A 24019-nucleotide genomic window follows, 5' to 3' on the forward strand; every position below is an offset into this window, starting at 1 on the left:
GGTACAGAAGTAGGAGTCAGTCTCAGCATCACTCATTAGGTAATGGTAAAAATATCACTTTATAGGCCTCATTGATTTTGATATTCACTGATTACTCCAAATTGGATGAGAGGAGCAACACTGACAAATGTGTACAAATGCGCTCTGATATAATGTCACTAATTACTGCAGCCATAAAACCTGACTTTTATTAGGAAACCAAGCACTGCTTCTAAATAGAGGAATCAAAAAGACACTGATCTGTTGTGTTTTTTTGTTCAGCTGCTCATTAGTGATCAATTGATTTATTTCCCGGGAGTATTTTGGAAAGTTGGAGGGGCTTTAGAATTAAGCCTGGGGCTCATTACCTGATCAATGGCTGCTGTTAATGTATTCTGTGTTACTTTAACAAAGGAGGTCTTTGACTTGTGGGAAACTATTGAACCAGACGTAATGTTGGCTTATTCATCAAGGATACAGTCGAGAGTGCTGTGTTCACTAAACTCACTTTCGTTTATTTTACACCATTTGAGTCAGATCTTAAAAGTAAGTGGTTTTATGAGGAGCATTTACACAACCCGATTTCTGTATTAACGTATAAATTAACTGCAGTGCGTCATTAACTTCCGATGGTAACTCTACAATAAACAGCTTCTCATATCTCTAACACTGAACAAGTACTTTTGATGTGCAAATCTATGCCAAGCAATTCCAAGATTATTGGATTTTTAGCCAAGTTTGCCACAGTGCTCAGATTGTGATGGTCACAATTATTGGGAAACACAAACACGGTCTGTTCTAGATGATCAGATCTTCAAACTTAGATGTTTAATAGTTGCAGGTCTTTGCACCAGCTAGATACTGTTTAATCTTATTCTCACCCTCCACCCGTATCTGTCTCTAGCTAACGGTATCAGTTTCCTCACAACCTTCGAAGATTTGTTTAATTCTTCAGCTCAGTGGGAAAATTCACACGGTTAATGAAATTTCCCTGCAGATGGGACAGTGTCTATTGTTGTTTTTCACCTCTGCATGCTTCAGCAGTGCTGACAAGCTGCTGATGTGTGGTTTTATCCTTGACAAGCATAGCTGTCGTATCTTGCCCAAAGACATCTTGCAGTTCCGCAGAATAGTATTCAGACCATTGGACGAATAAAGAAGAAGTAGAGCTAAAATATTCCAGTTTTTCAGAGCTGAAAATGTTGATTGGATTAACCTGGATTGGTTTGATTTTCTTAAAATGACCTGCATTCTAATTAATGTTATCCAAATCAATGCAATCTAAATCTAAAACAATTTAGATTGTAGACTTTTTGAAAATACTTTATTTTGAATTTACTGGTAAGTAGTTGTTATCTATTAGTTTTAAATCTTTTTTAAACCTAGATTTGTAATGTTCATTGTAATATGACCAGATATAAAAAGTCCACTGGATTCTGAATACAAGCAACATAATGGACAACTAAATGAACAGATTTTATGAGCCTATTTATTATCATAAAGACCATCTGTCCTGACTGTCAACCTATACTAGTTGTGGGGGAAAAAACAAAAAATGACACTATTACAGTGTAAACATCTGTTGGGTAAATGTATAAAATATCCCAGATCAATCAAGCCCTTAAAGTTATTTACCTAAGTGATTCTGTGCAGATGTGATGCATGAACACAAAAATCAAACTATCAGATCATTTAAATTGTCTGTAGATATATCAGCAGACATCAATTTTCCTATCACATTCGTGAAAATGTGGAAGAACGTTGCAGGAGGTAGATCGAGTTAAACATACTGCATTTATCAGCAAACACATGATTGATTTCAATGCCTCTTTGCTCTAAAGGTTGAGCTTTTAAGGACACAAACAAGCCTTAGATGCTCTAACGCAAACTAAGAAGTAGGTCAAGCGGCAAGAAAAATCATTGCCATAAATACATCACATTTAAAAGTACTTCAAAGGGAAAAAATTGGTTAAGGTTATATTTGGTTGTGTAATTATAGAAATACCACGCTTGAATAAACAAACTTGAAGGTCACGGCGGAGTTATGCTTTCTGAATCAATTCAGGTGATATTAATGCTGTCACTCGGATCTCCATCGATTTTTTAAAGTCCATCACCAGGACAGCAGCCACAATAACACACTCTTCCATCAGTTCCACTGTGAAAGGGTTATTGTTGCTACTCTTATTTATTTTCTTTCCAATACAATTACATTTTTGAGCCTAATGGAGTCCTGATCTGTAGATTCACCAGTAGATTATATTAGTGAGGTATGTTGTTGTCATATTTCTGATTGGTTGTAGAAGTATAATTGGGCACATTAAGTTAAGGTGTTGAACCATAAAAACAATGAAAGGACATTTAAAGCTCTTTTGGTCCTACTCGCGTACCGTAGTTCGTGACAGGTGTCCCCCGTTGCCTAGTAACGCTCAAGCGCAGCAGCGCTCCGATAGTAGTGTTGATTGACCTCAAAAACTGTGTTATTTGTTTACCACAAATATATATTTAATGCTTAAAGGGGACTGGAAGTCTCTTTAAATACCTCAAGTTTGTGGCTGGAACTTTGAAAATCCTCTGGTCCGGAAAAAACTGACATATTGCTGCTAACGCGGTAGCATTCTTCCTAAACTTCCGCTTCAACGCTATTATTATCTAGCGTTGCGTCGAAAATTAGTAATGATTTAATGTCTTTGACATGGACCGGGATGTGTTACGGCATCGTAATATATTCACATTAATTATACCTAATTATTAATACATTGTATTTTGTCAGAAGTTACAGGCTGTTCATGAAACCTCGAGCATCATATATACTTGTGTGTGTGTCTCTGTGTGTGTGTTTGCGTGTGTGTCTGTGTGTGTGTGTGTGTGTGAAGCCTTTATATAAAGCCTGATGCTTGTAGTTAAATAAATGGATTACATATCTATTGTAACCACAGGGCCGGTGGTCTGAGGGTTCCTGGGAGGGTTCCTGGGTTGCCACGAGTCCTTCAGGGCACTGCCGAGGTACCCTTGAGCAGGTACCTTCCTCCTTTGATGCTCAGGTAGGGCCCTGTTATGACCTGGCTGGACCTGAAAGGTCATGTTGTATAATGTCTATGTTTCAGTGACAACAGCGCTGGAAACAACAATTCCTCCATCATAGAAGCTTTTGGGCTGGAGAGGTTTGATTCAATGCAACGTACAACATTACAACAATGTTACATTTCATTACAACTGTCCTCTATATCAATTGCATCAATTAACTTCCACCAGCCTCCATCAGTCTGAATCACCAACAATGGGAAGCGATCCAAGAAACCAGGTAAGATATTGACAACAAGTAGAGATGATTGATTCCATGTGGCTCTGCCTGAAATGCAACATGTGTAAAACAGGTTACTCAATCATGGTATGTCCGACTGTGATGTGCGGATGCCAATTTAACTTCTAAACTAGCGTTCCATCTGCTGCTAGAAGGCAGGACGGAAAAAACTGACTGGTTTAATGTGCATTCATTAATGACTGGTCTTGAGTTTCTGAACATGTGAGTAGAAGAGGGGGACCGTGAACATGCATGAAGGCTAGAATATGAACACACACAAGCTATGGGAGAGAGGTGGGCTGGGGGTGACTCCTGGTGGGATGTGGGTACTTCCTGGGGTTCTTTCAGAGGCCCACAGAGGAACACTTGGCATATTTAAGAGTGGTTGTTTGAACTGACCATTAGAATAAAGCATTTTCTCACTATTGTCAACTACCTGACATTGAAACTATACGTGTTGCACTCAGAAAAGGGTGTTTATTTTCAGATAAGTGCAAATACTTGTGCACCACACGGACACATTTTAGCCTTTCTCATCCATTTCAAGTATTGGGCAAATGTAAAGAGACTAAATGCAAATATGATGTAAATAATATAAATGTGCATCCGTTTTTCCCTCGTTGTTCAGCCGGATCATTCAGAGACCAGCAATGTGTGCCTGAAGATGTTCTCTGAAGAGATTCTACCAGCTGATCAATTATTGTCTGAAGCTCACCTCTGCCAGGGGCAACTGTGGACGCCATTAGCCACGGGGAACATGGTGAGGACAGTAAATTACCTGCATTTTTGAAGTGCTTGTGTGTCAGTGAGGGCAGAACACACACACACACACACACACACACAATGGCCTATGTTGGAAAAGAAAAGTTTATAATGAGTGCACGTGACTTTAACTGGCACAGATTCAGAATTTCTCTGGAATTTTGTTGCAGCTTTATGAGGTTTTATAACGTCAGCAACGTCATTGTTGTGGGTAGTTTTTGGTGCAGTTCATAACTCTGTCAAATAATGTATAATTTACATTTATTCCATTACATCATCTTGAGATAAACATCAACTTTGAGTCACACTTTAGTGTAGTGTCCACATATTCACCATTACCCACCTCATTCAGCGTGTTAGCGGCATATCGATACATTAGTAGCAGCATAGTCCCCTTATTTTTCTACTTATTACACTATTAACTGTTCACCAGCTATAACTTAATTACTGCTTCTGCAGTCGGACATATGACATTGAATCAATAGTCTTTGCTTAGCATGGGCCTCATAAGGTGTTATTCACAGCCTCCATAATCCTTCCTAAACATAGTTTCTCTCCAGGGACGTCTGGATTAAGTCATGTTAAGTCATTTAATTTGTGCTGTATTCTAAAGTGGCAACAGGTTGTTAGGTTGTTGTTTTCTCTTTTGGTACAAATATTCTCTCCCAGTTACAAGCCCTGATTACCAGTAGGCAGCTTAAGGTAAGAGCATGACCTGCTCAAAGCCAACAGTAACACTTTTTAGGTGGATAAAAGGTGACATATTACAAACTACACACGCGTCACACCTCGGCGTTATGGATCTTTGGTCCTCAGCCCGAAGGAGACAGATTGAGGAGGTTCAGGTTTTATCTGGGAAACACAGTGAGGTGTCCTCTGCTGAAACGACCCTTAAACACAAACACAGACGTATATACTGAAATGTGTTGTAGCGCACCGACTGAGGACGACACTTCCACTAAGGTCTGCTCTCTTTTAGAATAAAGTCTTGTCTGCATGTAAATGCTACAGGCTTTTCAGCCTTTTTTTATAAAAACTTCCTTTCAAGCCCTGCTGCCAGTGTTTATGATTCTTGGCCTCCTTTGACTTTTTCATGTCCTCTTCCTTCTCTTTCTTCTGACTCTTACTTTGATGTTCACGTCATGTGACACAGAAGCTGAGAGACAAACCAACCTAAATGCATTGGACCTTCTTTTTGGCTTGGACTGAAATGTAACAATGGTGAAATTAGTTTTTCTCTTTTTTTATTGGAATAATGAACAAAAACTCAAAGAGTGCCCCGTCCCCGTCTCCCTCCCACCGGAACACACGCTGGAATTCCAACTACGGCTTTGAAATCTTCACATTTCACCATTTTCTTTGTTGTTTTCTGTTTCAGAAGGACTTTGAAGAAACCATCCGGCGTTTTCTGAAAGACATTGAAACGTCAAAAGCCGAGCACCCGCGGTGGGTAGGAAGGATCTTGTACTTAGTGTTCAGAAGTCAGAAGTGGAACATAGTTTTCGATGATTTGGGAGAACGTTCGTCGTCCCTGCAGATTCTTACAAAGTTTTCAAACATCTCTGGCTAATTTGAAGATTTTTTCAAAATGTGAAGAGTGTCTCAAATTGTGTTTATAATTGCCAAGCCTAACCTGATCCCCCACGTATCTGTGCCCTCACCTCGTAATAGATGATGCTCTCTGTGGGTTCTGATAAATGTGGGCTGTGATGAACGTAGAAAAAGAGAAATGGTCCGAGTTTCCTTCCTTGCTTTCAAAGATGTATTTGTAGGGAAGAGACGCCTTTGGAAGAAAAGAAACGCGGCTCCTCTTTGCTAATGAACTCATAACCTGTCAATAAACGGGCTGAATGTGCATTCCCATTAACACCAGTGGGACTGCACATCTTACGCAACCAGCCCAGACGATTGCACGGAGCAATCTCTGGTGAATAAATTAGCACCACTCAAACAGTCTGTTCACACAATTTCCTTCAAAACAGTGCTTTGAATCCATAAATTATTATTTAAATCGCACCGTCCGGGGCGCACTCGTGAGACTCGTCGGTTGATGGTTAATCCGGGCGCATTTGCAATTCGCATGAATCCTGCGAGCCGATGACGCCACGAATTGAGTGGCGCGAACAAATAAACTGACTTGAGAATGCATGAGTAAATAATTCAGCCTTCCTGGTTTGCATGCGCTTCATTTCTGACAGCTTCCACTACAAAGTCTTCAACTCCTCCGTGCGTTACTTCCACGCCGTGCGGCCCTTCCTGCAGCCGGGCAGGTGTCAGCATCTGGTTCCTTCCCTCAGGGAGGTGATCCAAAGCCTGGAGGAGGTGGACGACCGGGACCATAGCTGGAGGGCTGAACTCATGATGCAAGTGCACCGACTTGTCTTTCATTTTTTTTTAAAAATGCTGTAATTCTGTCCTGTCAGCATTTCTCCTCCGCCAACATATTTTTCCCTCCAGAGCTTGCTGGGAATATATTGTAGTTTCTGCTACCGGCTTTTTAATGACTTCTTCCCCGAGACCTTCGGCTAGCATTCCATATTTGACAATATTGCAAATGTTATGCACATTTGGTTCATGAATGCGACACGGTATTAGTATGGTTGAGTAAACCGATTCCTCAGGGGGGCGAGTACATGATGTTATGTGTTATTAGCTGCGCGGTCAGGTTTAGCATTTAAGTCATAGTAGGGCCTTTACGAGGTTCTAAAAGCACTAATATCATGCATGAAGTATGTCCGATGCTGGGTTCTGTGTGGAAGGAGGAGAGGCAGTGCCAGGCGTGTGCAGGTAACAGGAGGGTGTGCGGGGAGGAAGCGAGTGTGTGAGGCAGCAGCGAGCCTGATGGTGCAGACGGATTTGGGAAAGAATGTGTCGTTTAACTGGCAGCCAGTGGAGGTTTTGGAGGTTAGCGGCGATGCTATTCTGTCAGTGGCTGTGAGTGAGGAGTTGGGCAGCAGAGTGGAGTATGTGCTGGCCATTGGTGAGACCTTCTGCTAACCCGACACTTAAAACTATCCAAATTTGATAAAAACTAATGTTTCAGTCAAAGTGTGGCTCAGAAGAGCAAAATAAGTTAAAGGAGACACTTGTAAGTAGCAGCTTCTCAAAACTTACATGTATTAAAACAACTGCTGTAGTTCTTTGTAACCTGCTGTTTTAAAACCTCTATTTTGTGACCATGTGACCACAAGAAAATGTGTTGTCTCATTTGCTCTTTCTTTGTTTTCAGGCACCTGATCACGTGTCTTGTGGATTCTGGGGACAAAACCGAGGCTGCAAGTTTCGCCAAAGTTACAGAGACGTTTATCAAAGCACACATTCCACGCCGTTTCTCAAGACTCTTTATGCTACTGGTAAATGTCCTGACTCTGCTATTATGAACACATCGGGGATAATGTAAGCAACCACAACAGCACCGTTGTCCTGGACATGACAGGATTTTTTTAACTTTCAGGTGCAGTTGTTTTTATAGCATCTTCTCTAATGAAACATGCGTTATTATAACTCAAAGCTATATTTTCACCCCTGTGACAGGGCCATTCAGACTGTTAGCTCACAACCGTTGCTGGCTAGCAGCCGCTGCTCACCTCCTGTGCTGGTTAGCATTTAGCCACGTGGCCTCCAGCCACCTGTTTTTGGCACTGCTTCTTTCCAGGGTGTGCTCCAGGCCGGGATTGGCGACTGGTGCTTTCGTTTGCTGTGGAGGTTTTGGAACTTGGATTTACCGTTGGACTCGCCTGTGGGCTTTTCTGCCCGTCTCAAAAGATGTATCTGGTGCTCCGGTTTGGGGGTTCAGCTTCTTCAGGATTCATGGACTTCAGTGGGATCTGCCCTCTCTGCCTGAGAGCTTTAACTTTTCTGTGGACCAGCCTGAAACCGGCCGCCGCCCGAGGAATTCTACTGCCTGCACTACTGCTATTTATGACTATTGTGATAATACAAGCAATAAAACACCGTTATATAGCATTTCAACGCAGTAATATGAAACAAAAAGTCAATGTCAAACACTAAAAGAAGATTAAAATATTAATCGTCCTTTGTCATATGGGGGTTTTCTCTCTGAGAGCCTTTTATTGACTCTTCTCGTCTTATTACAGGTGCATCACAAGCTGGCAGAAACTGACACCCTCACTGAACTAAGCAGCCAGAGTGCGGAATTATCTGCAATCTACAAAATACAGCAAGTTAAAAAGTAAGCAGCTTTGGTTCGATTCGGTTAGACTTTCCATGAATTTACTATTATTGCCTGTCGTTGAGTTCTGTCTTGACATCGTGCTTCAGAGAATATATTTCTCTGGCTGACAGTTTGCTTTGATAATTTAAACTTAACAGATATTTCTGTCACGTTTGTCATAATTGAGGTTACGCCCAAACACCTTTGTTTGATCATTCTTCATTTTACCTTTAATATGTGTTTTCTTCAATGCGTTTTAGTGTTTTATGGAGCTGTGTGTCATTCAGAGGCTTCAGTAATGCCTGGATTACTCTCCCATCTTTCTATTGACGTGAAACCTTAATTTCAGTCTTGTAGCTTAACAACATAATATTGATATAGAAGATTGGTTGAGATGCACCTGGAGAAACACAACCCATTTTTCTATACACTCTGAATGAATAAGTAATGATGGAACCTTGTATTTAGGTGGTGCTCTTTTACTCCTGTTCACACCCCTCACTCAATATACTTTATTTGTAGTGGACATTATGTTGTCTGACGCATAAAAGGTTTGCTAAAAAGTGATGCGTGGTGATGGGGGCTGCACTGTGACTGTACCTCTGCGTGACGAGAGCAGCACTGTGGCCGCTGCAGTCGCACTCCTCACCCACCCTTTTCTCCAGGCATGTACTCCACATGTCAGAGCTCCTCACGGTTACTCAGCTATAAAAGTTGACAGCACGTCAGTGCGCCTTGACCATCATCACCAGCGTATATAGATGATTTAGCCCAGGGTTTATGTACAGTCTGTATAAGTGCGTTGAATACAAATAAGGATCACGGATACTGTACACAGACTGCTTTTCATCTTGTTGCAGCAGGTTGGAGGAAACGCCTGAAAGTGACTTAAAGCAGGAGCTTGAAGAGATCTTGCAGCTGCTAGTGGGACATGCTAAAGACTCCAGCACGCATTTGAGCTCCATCCCAGCACCCTTTGAACCAACCGACAGGTCTGCGACCTAAAATGTCCCAAACAAATCTCCTACGATAACATTTGTTACTCCGTGTTCTCTTCAACATCCCACCACTGTAAAAGCATATTTAGATGCCCAGGGCAGCACATGACTCAGATTAATGTAGCGACTGTTGGGAGCTGTATAAATTATGTTTTATCTGGGATTTGCAGAGCTGCCTTCCTCTTGGAGTTGGCTCTGCTGGCGCTGCACGTGAAGCATCAGAAAGTAGCTGCCAGCTGTTTGAAAGAGCTGAAGTCAGTGGGAGAAGCTGTGAGTTCTTAAAGTTCTCTTCAAATCCTTCAGTGTATCATGTAACAGCACAGATTTGTCAAAGACCTAGAAGAGATGAACATCAGTAACCAGTCGGTGCTAAAGCGCACAGCTACATTTAGCTTGTAGTTAACTTCTGTCATCTGTTTGTTTCTTAAATGTCAGGTTGCTCACTTGTTCTCATGTGGATTTCTTTTTAGAGCGTTGGACAACAAATTATAATGGAGTGTGTCAACTCTGAAATCAACCTCCTGAAGAGAGACGCCATGATGAACGTCTATTGCAGAGCCAGTATAGAGGTGCTCGCTTATCGCCTCGAGTTAACAACAGTGTGCTTGGGGCTTTTTTGTGTCTTCATGTGAATCAGTCAGTCCAGGACTAGTGATGAGCATGAAGAAGAGATGTGAAAGGTGTTTCATGTGTTGGGCGTCTGCAACAGCATTCTGCAGTTCCTGTATTTGGACACAGAATAGGATGGTTTTCAAGGTGAAGTTTGGGGCCAAGATACATTTCTAGTGGGTGGCAGGAAACACAAAGAGGTAAATTCAGGGTCAGAACGGTTTGCTACAAAAACCAGCTGCACATAAGCTCGGATTCTCTCAGGCTTGTACTCGTATTATAGAGTGACCACACTCAATTCCACAGATTCATCTTCCACAATGATGTTGCAGGTAACGCATTCAAAACAACAAATATGTTCTAACGTTTCTCAGTTTGCTGTTGTGTTTTAGTAAAACTATTTTGGAGATCGGTTTATGTAACCAGAAATGTCGAGTTTCTATATGTTGTTGTTTTCTTTTTGTCCTGCAGGCACGGCTAAAGGAAATAACCAAACTAGACCAGTGCCTGCAGACAGCAACGAGGGAGGGTGACCCTCAGGCCATGCAAGCTGTGTGTGCAACCCAGTGGACGATCTGTTTGCCCCTGTTGCAGCCTAAATTCAGGAAATACATCAGGACCCCTCTGCTGAATGTAGCTATCGTGCTGGAAGAGATTCAAAGGTGTAAAAGAAGCATCCCATCCCGTTTGTGTGTATAATCTTGAAGACAGGGATATTTTACTTCAAAAGTCCATATTTGTTTTGTCTGCCTGACTTGACTTTAGGATTTTGACCCAGATTTCCATCCCTTTGTAATATGTGTGTATTAATGCTGCAAGTCTTGGTGCTATTTTAACACAGTGTGTTTGTGGAGATGCGCTGTCAGCTCCACTCAGAGCTGGCAGCAATCGAAGAGGAGAAGGGGAGCCTTGAAGCTTCCCTGACTCACCTACAGAAAGCCCTGCTGCTGGATGATGGAACACAACAAGAGCATCTGTCGTCAGCCGTGCATCTCCTGCAGCTCAGAACCGCCCTCGACCAAACGCCCTCCCGACGCGAGGACAAAGCTGCTCAGCTCCTGCAGAAGGTCTCACTCTCGGTCTCACAGCAAATCTTTGACACAAAATCATTTAAATTAATTAAAAAAAATACAAAAAAGGAAGCTCTTCACCTAGACTCTGCATGGATTCAGCATCCTTGAGTCAGTCTCGGGGTGTCCAGCTGCCTAAGAGTGACCTTCTATCCAATCGGTCTTTGGCAGGTTAGAGACTTGCACCCCAAAGACGAGACGGACATCCGTCCAACTCTGGTTTCTGTGGGTCTTCTGTTGGCTCCCGATGAATTCCAGATGGTGCTGGATGCAGACAACATCCCTGAAAGTAATGATTTCTCATGGTCACTTGCTATTAAACAGTAGCACTTTAACTGTTTTTTAGCCAAATATGCTTAAATTTCTGATCTGTATTTTCTTCTCTGTGGAAGTCAGATATTGCGTCTCTTTTATGCACATAACCTTTGTGAGTAATGACAAAATGGCCCAAGCGTTGAGCTATTAATCACATTCTATCCTTGATTAGAGGAGTGGAGAATGATTGATGGCTCCATGCTCACTACAGCAGATGTGGTCAATCCTGGTGTGATTTTTCACATCCAACATATTTTGTTTCTGTTCTTTGACTGTGACTCTTTAAAGCTACGACTGGCCCGACAGTTTAAAAAGTACGGGCGGCCAAATCCCACATAGAAATGAGGAAAGCTGGTTGTTACTTCATGATCAAGGGCGTGGGCCGCTCCGGAGCGGATCACACTCGGCCGTACCTGCACCTGAATGCAAATGGCATCATAGTTTTCCTGCAGTGTGTCGGCTCCCGTCCAGGCTGCGCGTCGCCTCTGTGGCTCACTGCAAAGAGTCATCGACCATGTGCGGTGAAACATGGAGAAGCAGGGATTGAACTCAAGTACAGTGTCACTTCAGCCTCCTTGGTACCCAGCACCAAATGAACAATCAGAACCACTAATGACCCAGAGAAGACCTCCTGACAGCTAATCAAATTGGGTTAGGAGTGACGGCACTTTTCTGTTTGTCTTTAAACTTCAAGAGTGTCCGCGATCTTAACGCTTAACAGCACATTTTTAGCGTTAAAGAAAGGTTCTGCCGGAACATAAAGATTTTAGTAGAACACAGGACCGATTTATCAAAAAGTAACTTTAGTTGTTGCTCTGCTGCTCATTAGTTTGTTTTGGAGAAAAGCCCGCCTGTATAAATAGACACACATCTCTTCTTCATGCTCATCAGATATTGCATCAACGGACAGCCTATTTCTCTATTTTAGGTTGTTTGATTTGTATTTATTACCTTCTCTGTGATGATGGATTATAAAAAGATTTATATTTGGGTTCACTTTACAACATTGATTTCCCTCTTAAAGACCTTTTATTGTTAGAAATGGGTCATTTTCCCTCTTTATGACCCTGGTTAAACCCGGCTTCCGATGGTTTGCCCACACAGAAGTAGCACAAAAAGGATTGTTGCGTAACTAATGTATAAATCTTCATGTTCTTTAAATTATACGCAGTCATCAAGGCTTCGGAAGCAGCAGCACCAGTCATTTCCAGCCGTCGCTGTAAAATATGCTAATTTATTATTCAGAGAAAATGCAAACTATTTGCCAGGAGAAGGAATACATTTCAATATGTCAATCAGTCTTGTTTACTTCCTGTAGGCTGTCCCGAGTCTGGACCTGCAGCTCAGCTCGGTGAAAAGGCTGCACATCACTCTGCATCTGTATGTAAGGTGGATGGACACTTGGACAGACGAGGAGAAGATGCTGACAGCACAGAGAGGTATAGAGTGTGTGGGCGTGATGTTCCCTTATCAATTTGCATGTCCAGCACAGACACAGAGCCCGGCTTCTCTTTCCATCTTTTTCTGAACTAATTACCTCAGAATTCCACTTGGATTACTGGCTCTCTAGAGCTGATTATGTGCCGTAGATACTAACATTTAGAACTGCTAAATATGCACTATTTTCTGTTTTCTATGTGAGTGACTCCACTGGCCCTGAAAACAACCTAAGCGAGTGTGTGTGTGTGTGTGTGTGTGTGTGTGTGTGTGTGTGTGCTGCAGTGTTGTTGGACTTCATTGTTCATTGTTCTTTTGGTGGCTGTTTCAGGGTCAAGCTGTGGGCAACACTTGTGAAGACAGCTGCAAAGCATGAAGTTTGGGACGTGTGCAGAGCTGCTTGTCGTTTCTGTTTGCTGTACGACGATGGGAGATGGACGCCGGTTACAAAGACTGACAGTAAGTCCATAAACAGATGAGCGATCAGCAATAAATAAAGGTTGGAACAAACTGATATGTTGGTGGGATGAAATCATTGGATTGCTTAGCTGAATATAAATGTGGCCTTAAAAGAGACCCAAGAAAATATAAATATGCTATAACTGTGATTAGGTTGGGGGAAATGAAAAAGTATTAATGGACAAATGTGCAACTAACATTTAAGAGACGTTCTATTAAATCACAGCACTGTTGTCATTGTGAAATGATTTTTCTGCTCATGTATAAATTAAAATATGGACTAACAGCTCTGGCGTACAGGACGTCTAAATATTATATTTGGTTGCAAGTGCAGCTATCAACCACATGACTGTTTGACTCCAAGTCATAGTTTTGTTTTGTGTTTTCACATCCAGATTATGCAACATCAGCAAATGCGACGCCCCGCAGTGGCAGCAGCAGCAGTCAAATATATCAGAACGATGTTCCGCGACTTTTAGCTGAAGTCCACTTCATCAATGCTGAGGTGTGTAAACGCGTGCGTCCGAGTACACATACACACGTTTTTAGTTGTTTTACAATTTCTAAACTTAAGGGAGCTTTTAGCCTTTCATAAAGACTTTGAAGAGGGAAACTTATTTTGGAAATAATGCCTGTCTGCTCCTTTTTCTATGCTTCAGCAGAGAACTGAGCATGAAATACTTAACATGATTAATGTTCATACAGCTGATGAGCAATTTCAGATGATTTCAGTTTAAGCTACTTATGCTTTCCAATGGTTGTTGGTGTTGGAGGAGGCACTCAGTGTCACCTTCTCTGAAAAAAAACAGGTTTGACACCTTCCATGGAATCACACAGCATGTTTACAGATTTAATCAACACAATGGGGCTCCGTGGTGGCTTCCACGTGCCCGTATGCGCTCATTTAGCACCTCCATTCTCCTGATGAGATGACGAAAGGGTCCCTAATCCAGTAATGCTGGATAATGCTGGAGGCAGCAGAGCATTCCCCGCAGCATCTTCAGACTCTGTCACATCTGTCACATGTGCTCAGTGGGAACCTGCTCCCGTCTGCGAGGAGAACACGGCGCCACAAGCAAATCTGGCGTTCTCTGGCAAATGCCAGTCAGGCTGCGTAGTACAGGGCATGAAGCATGTACATGAGTGCCCTGCTGGGGGTCCCTTTGAAGGGCTTAAGCGCTCCTCCTCCTGCTCCTCCTCCTGTTCCTCCTGCACAGTGGATCAGAGAGCAGTGCTACAGGCCTCTTTGCTTCTCCTGGCATACTGGCCTGTCTTCTGGTGTCTTTTCCCAACAACAAACCCTCTGGCCACTGCAAATATAGATGTGTTATGATGGAGGTGTTGCGCTACCTGTGCAACCTCTGTGGGCTGCAGATGCTGCCTCTTGCTACCTAGCAGTGAGCGCTCTGTTAAAGAGGGAAATGGTCTGTTTTCACCACCTGCAAAACCCTTTTTCACTGGGGTAAAATGGAAGTGTGATTTCCAAGGTGCCTTCACTGTAATGATTGTGATTTCCATTTCATTTAGTTTAATAAATGGTCTGATTATGGGCTAGCTTGCTGGCAGGGCTCATGATCAGTGTTAAATTAACCAGTAGCACAATTCTGCAACACATTGTGCGCCAACATGACACGAGAGGTGTGACAAGAACAACCGGGTTAGGTAAAATCAAAAGAAACAATAATGTAACTCCGTGGAACAAAATTAGTCTTTTTTTTATAAATACAAAGAAAGATGAAACTGTTGGGGTCCAGGGTTCCGGGTTGTGTGTCTGGTTTTTCCTGCAGGGGGCGTGGAGGAGCTGATTTGCTGCTGCAGGCGGGCGCACCTGTTGGCAATCTACATTAGGCCACCTATTTAGGGACGGAGCGCCTGCCTGCCAGCGTCGGAGAGTTTTGGTGGTTTCTCCTGCTCGTTCGAGGTCTCCACGCCGCCCTCCTGGACGAGAGAACGCGCAGGACTGGACCCCTGTGTTGGAGCTCGCTGTGCGCCCCAGAAGACTGGACGAGAGCTTCCCTGCGGTCCAGAAGGAGTGCCAGTTGAATTTGCTAAATAAAGACTAGTTGTTGGACTTTTTATCACTGCGTTTTTACCTGCTTTCAGCTCCTGTAAAAACCCAACCTTAACAGAAGCCTTGATATTACTTCATATATTTTCCTTTTCTTAATTTAGGCCACCGTCAAAAAACTGCTTTCAGAAGGGGTCCACCTTAATGCTGCCGCCGTCCCCCCTGTGGTAGAAAATGAGCTCGTGTCTATTGAAGATCCACTGTGGGTTGCTTACAGGTAAAAACTCAATACAGAGGAACCCCATATTTCCCTTTTTAGAAGCATCAATTTCCTCATATCCTTTCAGATTTTTTAACATCACAAAACGCTGTACTATTCCTCTTTTTCATGTCCTTTCGTCCTTTTCAATCCATGTGGATATTTAGATTACAAAGAGAATTTGAAGTAGAAGATGATGTATTTTAAGAGCGTCTGAAAATGTTTTGGGCCTTTTTTGTTTCCACCTTAGCTCTTTTGAAAGGTTGACAAGACATTTGCCATCGGGCGCTGATGTCATCTTATTTTTTGTGTTGACAACAAGGCAAAAGGATAAAATGATGTGCCTTTGGAATTAAAAGGCTTTGAGATTGGTGTCACATTTAGCTGGAAAACCAGACAGCCATTATCTCACTGGCTCTCTCTCTGTCCCGCTCTCACCCAGCGACTGGATTCAGGAGTTGTCCGCTTACGCCACCTCCAGCCTACTGCGGGCAGCAAGAATCGGAACAGAAATCGAGGAATTGTGGGTGGTGGAAAATGCAGCCGTCTACCTTTGGAACTACAACAGCCCACTTTTGGCAGCTGGAGAGTATCAAAGGCTGCTTCCTGTTTTCCAGACTGTAGTAGAGCTCCTCCAAAAGACCGATAATAATGGGTAAAGAATGTGTGTTTAAGAGACACGTTATTGCAGGTTTGGCTGCTATTGCTCTTGATATGATGCTCAGTTTGCTCAGTAAAAAGCATCCACGGGTGGACGTATCCACTCAAGTGAATAACTGCACTTGAACGATTGTCCTCGGAAACTCATTTCACTCAGAGTTGGCTTTTGAGCGGCAGCCAATATAGTTTACTCTAAAAGAAAAAGTACTCTGAGCTGCTTCTGCTTCTATTTCTGACCCTGGAAAAACCGTAACTCTAAACGGGCCAAGCTGCCCTTGAGCACAGCTGTAATTATGTGAATTTTCAGATTTGGTGTCATTAAATTCTACCGTGGAAGAACAAACATTTACTCAAAAAACTGGGGTCCTTCCAGCCCAAATGTGTCTTTGTTTTCATTTTGCAGCTGATAACTGTGAAGAAAATGCTAACGTCTTGGTTCATCTCCCACTCAGACATCATGTTCTGTTTGTGCTGCTGTGTGATGCTGTGGCCCGAGGGATAATTCAGAGTCTGACTGGACCGGATCAGTCTGAGCCGGCCCTGCCAGCAGACGAGGGCAAAAAACGAGCCAGAAAGGAGCCAAAGATCAGCAAAAGTCCCCGAGAGTCTTTGGACGCTGCTGCAGGGCGAGATGTCCTCAAGGCACTACAGGTAGGCCAGGCACAGCGCATTTCTGTAAATATCTCCATATATTAATTTTACTGCTGTGAGCATACATTTTTACTGTTTGTGGAGAGCCGGTTGTGTGAGTCCAGTGATTAACTGGCAAAGACTGTTGTCCCTTGTGTAGTGGCTGCTGGATGGTGGTGAGCACCACTGCAACCCTAATGGTTGGACTTATACAAGAGGTTTGATAAAACAGATTCACACAGATTCTTGAGATTTAGGAGAATTAATTGCAAATTCTGGGATTATTTTAATGAACAGGGATCCACTCATCTGTACTCTAAAGTGTACTAAAAACCTTATGCTATAAAATATTTCAGAATTATATCACCAAAACATTTACAGTAATGGAACCACTTATATTATTTGAGCCAAATTGCATTCAGGAAAATTCAACATTAATGTATTTGTCTGGGGAGATTTCTTGGATGGTGGGTGGTTTTGGTTGCTGGGCAAAAGGTGGTAGTTTATTTAGTTTCTTTAGCCAGGAAAAGTCCCAATGAGATTATAAATCTCGTTTCCTGGCCAGGAAACAACAGGACACATAAAACCTCTATGCAATAAATACAATTTACACACAAGTCAGTTAATAATTATGTTAAATGGAAGTGCACTAGACTGCACAAACTGTTAAATCAACCTCTGAGATGGTCAACTTGGATTTAAAAACATCAGCTGAGACCCGCTGCTCAAGTTTTAAATGATTTTACAACACATTCCAGGCTCCATGAAGACGGAACAGCCATGCGTATTCTGTGCACGCATGCACTTTCTCGTGTCACATTAAAAACATCCACTTACGTCTTCTTCCCATGTTCCACTTCTGAGTACCAATTAACCATATTTCCTGATAACATCACTTTGTCACAATGTTCTTCACCATTTTTCTCAGCACGGGAGCCAGATCAAAGGCACTTTATCAGTGAATTATTCAGTTTCATGATTGAGGCAACTATTAGGATGTCACATCGTTTCTTTGCAATTGTATAAATAGACTGTAGTATAGCAGGGTTAATACTGTGTGTGACATGAACCATACTTTTTTTTAATGTTGTAATTATGTGAACTCGCCAAACTGATGGCTGACAGAAGGCCTGCAGCTACAGAAAGTCTTTGGTGTGCCAGTGTTATAAAGCACGAGGTGTTGCCTTGATCCACCATCGCATTTTTAATGTAACTCCAGATTTTACTCCATCCTGACTGTTGATGTCATGATCCGCTTACTGTTGTAAGTCCGTGTTCTCTTTTGTCCTTCTTACCAGCTGTGTGAAGAGGCTCTGCGTGTGTCCAGCACAGCAGGGAACACCGTCCCCATGGCGGTCCAGAAACAGTTAGTGGCCACATGGGTGGAACTCAAGCAGCTCTTGCGTCAGCAGATTGGGTCAACGATGGATGCTGTCCATAAGGTACCTTTCTTTTTAGGCTGCGGTGAGGTCTGGCCTTCCTGGGTACCAGCTCCATGTGGCTGGGCCCCAAACACAGATGATGTCATGTGGCCTCATATCTGGCTGGACTCAGCATGCTTGGAACCCCCCCAACCTGCAGCTACTATACAGCAGCTCACGAGTACCCTCGTGGAAAAGCACCATTAAACCAATGCAACACAATGAAAATGATGGCAGGAAAGTCCCAGGCAGAGGAATCAATTCCCCCTTTCTGGAGTTGGATGGGAGTGAGATGGTCCTTCTGTTAGGGATTAACCTTCATGGTTATGAAGTTTCTCAGTCGCCAGGGTCACAGAGAGCCCATGAATAGCATTACTAAGGCTCATTGGAGAGACTAAAGCCTGCAGAAACCGCTGCAAAATGACCTCAAACAAAAGAAAAATGGGTTGTTCTAAAAGCAATCATACTCATATCACACAGAATTTTTCAATTCTTGAACGAGCGCAGTGACATTCTCGGGGTTAGAAAGCATCACTAAATCCCAGTAGTCTCCAGCGGGTGTATTAAAGGTAGACACCCAATTAGAATCAGAATTAGTTAAGGTTTGCTCACACACCAGTCAGTCCTTTACACACCAGTAGTGAACACAAGATGGGCGCTGGAGCACTGCTTCATCAGTGGGCTGATTCATGTCAGGTCCCCAAATGACATCTTCTAAATCCAAGCTGAGGTGCTAATCCAGAACCATTTGTTTGCTTTCTATTTTCTGACGTACATTCCCTTTCCCCCGTGATGTTCATGCCACGTAACTTTAAGCATGTAGCGCTAGCATATGCGTGGTTTAAGGTTAAGTCTATTATATGAATTATTCCTTTTCCTGAGGACGCTTTAACCTCATCAGCAAGATCATCGGTGCTGCACACACAATAGAGCAGCCACCCTGCAGGCATATGTATAATGTATACTGAATCACCATACAGCAGTAAATGTACATTACATGATTTCTATAATTAAACTTAGAGGACTTGCAGATCGGGAGCTGAGCATTGGGCTTAAAAGCTCTTGTTGTCTTGACACAGTGTGAAAATGAAGACGTGTCGGCGATGACGCGCGTGCTGGTCGGCGTGGAGATGCTCCGCTGCAACAGGACCCCAAGACAGATGGAGTTTAAGGTCCCCAGCCTCTCCAGTGTATGTATTCCTTTCTGATTACTCCTACCTGTCACCGAGGGGAAGAAACAGACATCCCATCAGGGTTGAGGAGCCATTTTTCCATTTGCATGTGACATCAACACTATCAAAGACACATCTAATCTCAATAAACTTGCTCCACTGTTTAGGATGCCGTCGGTCACTGAAAGAATATTGATAAGCAGTGAACAGAGTGGACATAATGTAGCTAAAATTGAAATCAAATGCAAAATTTATGGAACTAATGTCCACATTTTGACCACTTTTCTATTATGAGTATTTAAATAATTTAGGCTTTCAAATCCAAGTAATTTGTTTGGGTTTATCCACTATAATACTGATATTAAGAGCTCTTTTTTCCATGTATCAAATTCCCATCATCCTTCCATTATTCTTTAATCCTGACAGTCTTAGTATCGACTCATTTACTCAGTCGTAATGACATAAATATTTCTTGGAGACGCCTACGTCCATTTTTCTATTTATCATTCATCTGGAGGCTTTTCCACCATTTTTACAGAATTGGTATCTGTATAAACCGTCTCGCCAGAGTTTGTCTTTGGTAATGTTTAAAACTTCTTCTTCTCTTCTCCTCATCACCCCTCCCTCCTCATCTGCCCACTTCTGCTAACCTTGGAGTTCCTGCATACCTCTCCTGTCTTTCCCGTCTCCAACTCGCGTCTTAATTGTGCGTTTCTGCTCCGTGTCCTTCCTCATCCTCGTGCCTGTCTCTACCTGAAGCTGGTGAACATGACGTCTGAGTGCAGCTGGTCCGATGCCCTGGTAGAGCTGCAGGTGTGGTGCCAGCTGGCTGCCTTCTGCTATGAAGCTGAGGAGCACAGCCTGCTGCTGCGGAGCATCGAGAACGCTCTGATGCTGCAAGAAGCAGCAGCAAAGAGCCTCATCAGAGCACCCTTTGTTTTGTAAGTTGAGCTCAACATTGTTGTTGCGTTTATTTACTGTCGGGCACGACTGACCTGTGCTCCCACTGCAGGTTTGGCCTGACCGCTGTGAGCGAGCTGCTGAGCATTGTGGTGTCCTTAAAGGGTTTGTTGTCCATCCACACGCCCTGTGGAGATGTACAAGCTTATAAAGAGGCCATGAAGGAGTTCCTGTCCAGTGTCAGGTGATGAGTGTAGCCCACAATGTAGTTTCTTTAATGACTTTTGGATACTATTGATGGCTTAATTTGGCATGATCTCATCATAAACCTCTTCTATTGGTGTCATGTTGTTACATATTCCCCATATTTGTCCCTTCGCTCCTTAGTGTTGGGAGTGGCAGACACACGCAGGACCGAGTAGATTTGACCAGACTTTACTGAAAATGTGGCAGCAGAATCCCACAAAGAAGTTAGAAAACTCTTTGTTGGAGCAGGCTGGGCGGCACGAACAGACATGTGAATGGGCGATCACGGAGGGTCGATCACACACCCTTCTGTTTTAGGAGTGGAGGCAGGTGTAGATGATTATGATGATGAGTTGGAGGTGTGTCGATCTCACGATGGGAGTGAACCTGTTCACTACTCACTACATGGGGGACAGGGATTGAGTCAACTACGTAGCGCATTCAATTTAAAGTTAGTATTCGGACACGTAAAGTGACGTCATGGTGTCGCATAATAATTACGAACCGGTCGCCGGGAAAAGTGGCCAGGTCCATTTAATTATTTTAACCCATCAGAAATACATTCAGCGGCCATTTTATGAAAATGCAATATTTTACCCTATAATTAACTTTATATAAACAAATGAAATATTAATGTCAATAATAATACAACAATAATTACTTATTACCGGACACTATTTCAAAATGGTGTCCTCACTATTGAGGGCACTATGTAGGGGGTGGTTTCGGACACAGCCTTTGTTGTCTTACACGCTTTGCTTTGGGTTTTTAAAAGAGATAATTAAGGCGTCAGACTCACTGGCACCACCTAAAGGCCCTGAGCCCCAACAGAAGGTACCTGGAAGAAACAGGTGCAGACTACTGAAACCTTTCCTCAAGTATCCAAAAGTCATTAAAGCTGACACTCCTTCGACATTTTTCTATGCACGACTATTAGACAGATAATTCAATCAGTTACTTTAAGCTGAGGAAAAAATTTACACTGCAGCAGCATTTACAACATTATAAATGAATGAACGTAGTTGTTGATTGTGAAAACTTCTCTTTCACAGTTATGCAGAACAAGCTGAGAACCCACACCTGTGTGTCACTGCTGCCACACACTTCTGGAACACGTGTCTACCTTTCATACACATCCCAGATGAGCGGCGTCAGCTCCTGGAGCCCCTGGGGAAGATCCTGCTCGCTCTCATTCAAACCAGGACCAAACAGCTAAATGTATAATTACCTCCACGGCCTGACTTAAACATCCAGTTCAGTCAGAAAAATGTGGCCTTCTTAAAAAGATGAGCCAGGCAGTTAGATAAAAGAATGCAGGTGCTCCACAAAGAGCTCAGAATCCACAAAACATCAACATTTTTAACATGTAAAAGTGAACAAACCCACGGCCCTAAGTGGCCGAAATACTGTTGAATATACGATTAGGGCTGTTCCACTTAGCTGCATACATACACACACTTACATAAACACATTTTTCTCTATTCCAAATGGAATTTGGAAAATATACTGTGCTAATAACTGAACTCGAAAAGGTCTTGAGGTCAGATACAGGGTGAAGTCAGGAGCACTTAGTCTCCCACTGTACATCGTGAGCTGCTCTGTGAGCCACATGCAGCATCAGTGACACGATCAGAAACATGCTAGCTTGATATAAGAATGGAGCGTTCATTCTCGTACTCTCTCTACCAGAAGCAGAGCACACGGGAAGCCTCATTGTCCTTAAAAGCAGTGGCACACGGGGATTCTTTGGATGATGCAATGGGTGAGTGCTTCATGGAAATCAGTCATGTGTACAGTTTTTCTCTCTTGTGGCGACGGAAGCAGCCTCCTCTTGGATTTCACTTCTTATTGGGACAGCATTTGCATTTCAAAGTCAGTTATATATACATATAAATGGCCCGTTAAGACCAAATATGCTTCATTTTACAACGCGATCCTATATATTATTGTAATTTGCAAAACAGATAAAAGCAAGAACTGTTTTGCTACTAGCAACATTTGTGAATACAAAGCACAATCTCACAAAATTAAAATAACAGTTGAGAGATGCTAAAAGAAAAACTGGCTAATGAAAAACCGTGAAGATTTTCTGATGTTTTCAGTTGAATCCTGACGCGTTGCTAACACTATTCTTTCATCTTTATTTGCCGAAACATCTTTGACATTATTTTGTGACTACTATGCATAAATTATGTTAGATAACATTACAGTTCAGACAGAAAACTAAAGATTTATGTGTGTACATCTCTGTCATTAGACCAACAGAACCTAAATCTCAGAGCAGCCATCTACCACGTGCTTCTCCATCACCAAATGGATAAAGCAGACTGGAAAGGTGCTCTTGAGCTGCTGGACTCGGCTGTTAGAGACACACCCTGCAGCAGGCAACAGCTGTGAGCACGTTTAGCACTCGGCAAATCTTTAGTGATAAACAGAGATTTACAAACTATATTATCTGTGTATTTTCTTTTTTTTTTTCTAGACTGCTGCAAAGACACCGAGTCTTGGTGAAAGCACGACTGGGGGAAAGCATAATAACCGACGTGCGAAAGTTGCAGAAAGGAGGAGAAACTAACTGCACATCATTATGGCATCAGGCAGCACTTAGCGCTGTGAACGTAACCCAGCAACTCGCCTACTACAAACACTCCATCACCTCTCCCATGGTATTGTCTCTATTTTCACATTCAACCCAAAAATGATCTGCTCCATGTCAAGTCACCGTATCAGGAAAATCTCTCTTTTCCTGAGGCATCTTTTTATGGCCTCACGCACAGAAATCATTTTTCAGACACTCTACCTCCACCATGTGGACGTTGGCTGTCATTACAACATAATTTCTTACAAACGCTCTCTGACCGTGTTTACAGCCACTTAACAAATAACCTTTAAATAAGCCTCCTGAACTATTACTCTTGTATGTCTGTCTTTGTAATCAGAGCGCAGAGACCCGATGGCAGAAAGTCATTATTCTGTTAGAATTTGGAGAGTGGTTGTACCGGCAGAGTTTTCCTGAAGATGATGGTCAGCTGCAGGTTCACAAGGCCATAGACATCCTACTACAAAAGGAAAGTGACCAGACTGCTGAAGCAGGTATCACTTGCTTATTCAGATGGTGCTTATGATTAATTATTCCTTATAATTACATCTTATGATATATTGAGGAGATGCAAACAGGGTCGATGTCACCCTTTAAGTGAACATTTGGCATAAAATCCAGATATCTTTGGCAACGATGCTACGTGGTTTCACTTATTCCACCGTATGGTACCCATATTTACACAAACAAAACTGTCCATCGCTGCAATCAAACGCTCTTTGCTTTCTACTCTAGATGACAAGTCCCCACCAAAGGATTTGGTCTCATTGAAATGTGACTCCGTGGAGGGATTCAAGGATTTGTTATTCACACAAAGTCTGGCCGAGCCCATGGATGTTCGCTGCCTTGACGGCCTGGTGCGAGCGCATGTGCTGCTCGCCGTCATGTCTAAGAGGACGTCGCCTGAGCACCAGCTCAACCTGCTCAGAGCTTCCACCTTTGTGCTTCAGATATGGCAGGCACGTCCACCTTGTATCACGAGCAGCAGCGCTGTTTATGCCAGCGTTACTTTGATTG

General features: G+C 42.8%; 1 protein-coding gene across 5 annotated transcripts in view; it reads left to right on the forward strand.

The window, feature by feature from the left end:
• Positions 1-2382: 2382 nt before the first annotated feature.
• LOC130534036 (cilia- and flagella-associated protein 46) overlaps positions 2383-24019 on the forward strand; it is a 36819-nt gene continuing 15182 nt past the window's right edge. Inside the window, exons 1-31 of one of the 5 annotated variants that reach the window (XM_057047896.1) lie at positions 2383-2590; positions 2919-3023; positions 3087-3143; positions 3235-3283; positions 3912-4043; positions 5424-5491; positions 6244-6408; positions 7275-7398; positions 8143-8237; positions 9080-9211; positions 9388-9487; positions 9688-9786; positions 10298-10488; positions 10668-10893; positions 11068-11185; positions 12530-12650; positions 12980-13107; positions 13503-13612; positions 15280-15392; positions 15817-16029; positions 16487-16685; positions 17963-18106; positions 19165-19275; positions 20017-20198; positions 20270-20401; positions 21456-21621; positions 22093-22165; positions 22661-22796; positions 22886-23069; positions 23343-23496; positions 23738-23961. In XM_057047896.1, the coding sequence (XP_056903876.1) occupies positions 3016-3023; positions 3087-3143; positions 3235-3283; positions 3912-4043; positions 5424-5491; positions 6244-6408; positions 7275-7398; positions 8143-8237; positions 9080-9211; positions 9388-9487; positions 9688-9786; positions 10298-10488; positions 10668-10893; positions 11068-11185; positions 12530-12650; positions 12980-13107; positions 13503-13612; positions 15280-15392; positions 15817-16029; positions 16487-16685; positions 17963-18106; positions 19165-19275; positions 20017-20198; positions 20270-20401; positions 21456-21621; positions 22093-22165; positions 22661-22796; positions 22886-23069; positions 23343-23496; positions 23738-23961 (3954 nt within the window). In that variant the 5' untranslated portion in view covers positions 2383-2590; positions 2919-3015. Of the gene's footprint in view, positions 3024-3086; positions 3144-3234; positions 3284-3911; positions 4044-5423; positions 5492-6243; positions 6409-7274; positions 7399-8142; positions 8238-9079; positions 9212-9387; positions 9488-9687; positions 9787-10297; positions 10489-10667; positions 10894-11067; positions 11186-12529; positions 12651-12979; positions 13108-13502; positions 13613-15279; positions 15393-15816; positions 16030-16486; positions 16686-17962; positions 18107-19164; positions 19276-20016; positions 20199-20269; positions 20402-21455; positions 21622-22092; positions 22166-22660; positions 22797-22885; positions 23070-23342; positions 23497-23737; positions 23962-24019 lie in introns of all 5 variants that reach the window. The other 4 variants (XM_057047900.1, XM_057047897.1, XM_057047899.1 and 1 more) reach the window with 4 other exon arrangements.

This window comes from Takifugu flavidus, chromosome 11 (genome assembly GCF_003711565.1).
Source record: "Takifugu flavidus isolate HTHZ2018 chromosome 11, ASM371156v2, whole genome shotgun sequence".
In the NCBI taxonomy this organism is placed as follows: domain Eukaryota; kingdom Metazoa; phylum Chordata; class Actinopteri; order Tetraodontiformes; family Tetraodontidae; genus Takifugu; species Takifugu flavidus.